Source organism: Meleagris gallopavo, chromosome 3 (genome assembly GCF_000146605.3).
Source record: "Meleagris gallopavo isolate NT-WF06-2002-E0010 breed Aviagen turkey brand Nicholas breeding stock chromosome 3, Turkey_5.1, whole genome shotgun sequence".
Taxonomy (NCBI): Eukaryota; Metazoa; Chordata; class Aves; order Galliformes; family Phasianidae; genus Meleagris; species Meleagris gallopavo.
The window spans coordinates 29,474,609-29,479,544 of record NC_015013.2 but is presented as its reverse complement, the minus strand read 5'-3'; the positions used below and the strand labels follow the sequence as shown (position 1 = coordinate 29,479,544).

Genomic DNA, 4,936 nt, shown 5'->3' with positions numbered 1-4,936 from the left:
TTTTAAATGCTTCCAAGGCAAATATGTTAAAATAATCACCATAAAAGAGATACTTGCTCCCTGCTCAGCTCTGAAATCCTAATGGTGGAAAAATCCAGCTTACTTGCTCTAAAGGTAATATAAAGCTCAAAGAAATGGGTATCTGGATGTTTCTGACTATCAAATTTACAGGAAAATACCCACGTTTTTAAATTCAAATGATTCCACTGAGACTTTTAAGGTGCTAGATAATAAAACTGGGAATATAATTGAAAAAACACATAAACCTAAATTAAATAAACTTCACCTACTTAATATAGTGAGAATAAACATACGTAACATTTGGTATTTGTAACTTTTTTCTTAAATTCCCTTGCTTTACAGCATGCTAGTAGCCAAAACACTCAATAAAACCAAGCAGTGCAAGTTACAAATGCATTAATCACCAATAGCATGTAGCAGGAAATAAAATAAAAATGAATGATGGCGATAATTCACCCTCAACATGCACTCTAGCTCCCAAAGTTAATGCAATATTGTGTGGTGCAAATATAAAACCATATGGTGGGTGTTTTTTTTTCAAGACTGAAGGAGGGGAACATGTTGCAAATGGCAGAATGACGTGCACACACAAAAAAATATTGCTCTGTACACCAATAAATTATATGACAGCAAACCAACCGTGCAAACACTAATTATACTTTCCTTTTCACTAATTGTCTGTGGTCTCTTTTAAGTCCTTTACTATTTCTGCTACAATTTTAAAAGCTTTTGTTGGTGTTAAAAATAACCAACACACCCTCCCTGCCTTCAATTAAAGAGCCTTTTTGTTTGCCCCATTCAGCCTGTGCTCTACTGGAAGATTATTATAATCTTGGCATTCATCTGTTGTTCCAGAGAATCCACACAACCAAAATCTGCTGGCAGGAGTATTGTTGGTTTAGTATTCAGTAACTTCTAATATACAAGGAACATGATGCTAAAATTAAGACCCGCTGTATGATATATTTTCCAATTAATCTATTCTAATAGCATCAGACAATACTAATATAAATCGTAGCAATGATTAGCAGTGTATTATTTGCTTGAATAGACTACAAGGCATCCAAATCTATGCATACAAAGAAACAAAAGGAAGTTTAGGAAGACAGCAAGGACCAATATAACAAGACCCTTTACTTTGGCACCTCAGAGGTGATGTTCTCACACTCATGCATGAAAAATCACTGGTAGTCAGAGAGATCATAAAAGCATCCCTCTTTTCCCCTTGCCCTGCTTTTTACCTACCTTCTGACTGCTGTGGAGTACCACAGGGGGTAGAGGGGGTCTTCAGCTCTTCCTGGGACTCTATGGATGCTGGGCTGACGCACTTGGATACAGGTGAGGATGGGGCTGAAGGAGATCTCAGGTTCAAGGACAGCTCACTTCTGCCTCGGCTTACACTTCGGCTCTTCAGCTCCTTCTCATATTCCTCGGCTGCCAATCTCTCCAAGTATTTGTATCTGAAAGTTAAATTCCAAAGGGTTTCCGTAAAGAAAAAGAAGTCTGTGGCTGATGCTTGTTTATGAATGAAACACCTGCAAAGAGTGAGCTGACTTCCAGACTCAAGGGGTATGGCACTAAACTGGTTGCCTGGTCAACCTGCCAAAAAATCCACACCGAAGCAAAGACTATTGCCCTGAAAAATGTTAAACTGCTCATGACAAAACAAAAGCAAAAAGCAGCAGAATTAGAGAGTCCTTAGATATAGTGTTGTGTCTGCATAGCACTTCTCCTTTAGGAAGCATTTGTCTGTCCTCCTTTTCACCCTCCTACTTCACCTCCTGCTCCTCCCAGCCCTCCCTCTCCCAAAACTAAAGTGGGAGGAAAAAAAACACTGAACAACCTCCAAAGCCAGACCCCCTTAATACTGATGCAAGCAGCCAAAGTCTGAGACTAGCTGCAAGGAGAGGAAAATGGTTCAGTGCAGCAGACAAAAACAGATCTCCCTGAAAATAATACCAATAATAAATGTTGGATTGACTATCTAAAGTCTCTGAACCTGCTCCTATTTGCTCTGAGAGCAATGCACTGGAATTCACTTTGTTCTCTCCAGAGCCTACAATGGAAAGTTTTCTTTTTCTATTCTAAAAAATTTCTCTGCCGGACTCAGACATCCAATAGCTTGGACCTGACGTCACATGTAGTTTATTCATCAAAGTCACTTTAAAAGAACAAAGATACATCTGTTTTGCATTTTAGGCAGGCAGAACTCACTAACTGTTTATTAAGACCAGCTACCAATCATATTCTTCATAGTGTGCTTTATACATTGTGACCAAAATAACTTTGAAATACGTGCCTCTACCAGATGCCTGCTAATTTTATCCACCATTATTTACTAATGAACAAATTCATGAATACAGCTGGATCAGGCTTTGTACTGTTTGTCTTACCCACAAGTGAACTGTTAAACAGGTTAATCAAGACTACTGTTTACATCCCTGAAATGCTGCAGTCATCCTCTTCTAATCCACTGTTGTGAACACTTTGTAACATGGAACACCTCTCCTCCTCCAGCCTGCCTCACTGACAGCCTAAATTAGTGTACAAGTGTGCATTAAAAGCAGGAAGGGTAAAGCAGTCAGCACCATGGGGCAACAAACATGCTTAGTACATATGGCAAGCACACGCATGCACATTTGCAAACATCCATATGGAGCATAGAAAACTTGTCTTTGAAGAGCTGTTCTTGTGTTTTCAGAGGCAATTTGCTTTATTGCAAACAGCAATAATGAAGAACAAACTCATTTTCTTTTTTCCTCCAGAGGTATGCACATGCTTTGAACAAATTTCGCAAGAAAGAACGAACCCCTACCGATTCTGGATGAAAATATAATAAGCCACATACTTGTATGGCTATAAAATAGGAACTGTTTACAGTTCTAACATGAAGCCAATTCTAAAGAATGATTTTTGCCTTTTCAATGGAGGAGAAAGCCTTCTGCTGGCATTAGCATAATGTTTTGTTACATTTAATGAAGCCAGTCTTTCTTTTAACTTTGGCTGCTTACAAACTGTGTTTTCCACCTTCTCACAAATAGAGCAGAAGGGACTTAAGCCTCATAAAGAGCCATTCAAATTGACCACTTAGCTAAAACAGGTACAGCCCAGCTGGCTGCAATGGAAGCTTTTGCCGTTTGCCAACACACTGCAACCAAGATCTGGACAGATCCTTCTGTAATAGGGGAGCCACAATGTTTTATTGTCCTCAGTTCTTTGTCAGCTGTTTTAACATTTCAGCTTCTGCTGCTGTGTACTACACAGTTCACCAGCAAAGCAGAGGATTATCATCAAGATGTGTCTTCCCAAAACATATCTGCTCGGTATACTGAAAGAAAAACAGAACCAGGGCCGCAACTCTCATGGCAAGACAGAGGCAGAACTACTTAACAAAAGGGCAAACTAATAAGCAGATGTGGCAACTTAACCAGGAGCTAACATCCTTTTATAATCTGTTATTAATGCTTCAGACTTGAAACAGAACATGTATTTATCTATTGGATTTTAAAATGAAGCAGATAAAAGGATGAGCTATCATTCTTCTGCTACACTTCCACCAGTACAAGATGGACACAGTGATTCCATACAGAAGCAATACTGCCATATTCATTCAAATCATTAAAACCTGCAAACAACACTATGCCTGTGCTGACTCCTTTCTATAGACTAAGAGCCAAGCATTTACGGGCTATCCATTTGGTATGCCTCATGAACATTACACTCAACACCTTCAGGAAAATAAAAAATACTGTGAGTGTCTAGGTCTCTGAGCAATGCCCTTAGGTTGACTTGAATTGCTTCTGTACCAACAAAGTCAGTGGGTGGAGAGTAGAACCATCCCATCTGATCTGTAAATCACATTAGAGAGAGGGTTTGGAAGCTCACCTTTGTAGGGTTAAACTACCACTGGAAAATACCCAACCAAGCAAAATAAAAAGGCCTCAAATCATCAGACAAACAGACCACATGAAATGAATGGTGCTCCAATGTTTACTTGTTGCCAAAGCAAATGCATCTTTCTTCTTTATGGGGAAGAACTTCAAGTTAGTTTAACATTTCAATTCAAAAACAGCCTAATGATAGAGGCACGCTCCTGCTGACCAGTGAAATTGTATCAGACTGCACAGCAGAGATGCCATGCAGGAGAACACTTCCAAAAACTCCTCCAGCTGACATCATATGCTCCCTTACAACTTGAAAGTGATGAGGAGCTCACTTCTGGCTTGTTTCAAATGTTGCTGATGAGTATTCTTGCTGCAAAAGATTTTACTCAACTGACATCTGTGTATGATGCTTAGGTGCTCACACACATTTTATTTTAGAAAATGTTTTAAAATATTTATAATTGTTTCGTGTGGAGTGACGAAGAACGACCACCCAACTTTTGTTACTCTTAAAGATGTTAAATCATGTTTTAATGTTTTAAATGTCCACAATAGACATGCTGGCAGATCAGATTTCAGTCTGCAGAAACGAATTGCCTCATGATATGATGAAAAAACTACAGCTACTCTCATAGTTCAATAATATAATTCCAGATCTTGACAATTCCAAAAGCACCTCTGTATAGCAACCTCTAGAGGACCATATAAGCAGAACTGAGGCAATCTGGATGATTTTTCATCTACTGTTTGTTCAGTAACATGCATATTTTCCAGGTAAAAACAAGAAATCCCTCCAGGGTGCAATTACTAGTGAATTTACAGATGAAGCTACTGAAAGGCAAAGATCTTCAGGCAAATATTCCTTGAAAAATATGCTTTCATAAGCACTTAACTCCCAGTCTAGCCCAGAGCTTTGAAAATCTCTAACTGAATCAGGAAAAAAAAAAAAAGTTCAGTACCTTTAAATACTATCTAAAAACTAAATCAAACTCTTAATGACAAACAGTGCTTAACTTTATAATTTTATAATA

General features: G+C 38.5%; 1 protein-coding gene across 12 annotated transcripts in view; it reads right to left on the bottom strand.

Moving 5' to 3' along the window:
• FHOD3 (formin homology 2 domain containing 3) overlaps window positions 1-4,936 on the bottom strand; it is a 370,085-nt gene that overhangs the window by 68,228 nt on the left and 296,921 nt on the right. For all 12 annotated transcript variants that reach the window (XM_010708572.2, XM_031552794.1, XM_010708574.2 and 9 more), the window contains one exon: window positions 1,267-1,481. In XM_010708572.2, the coding sequence (XP_010706874.1) occupies window positions 1,267-1,481 (215 nt within the window). The remainder of the gene's footprint in view (window positions 1-1,266; window positions 1,482-4,936) is intronic.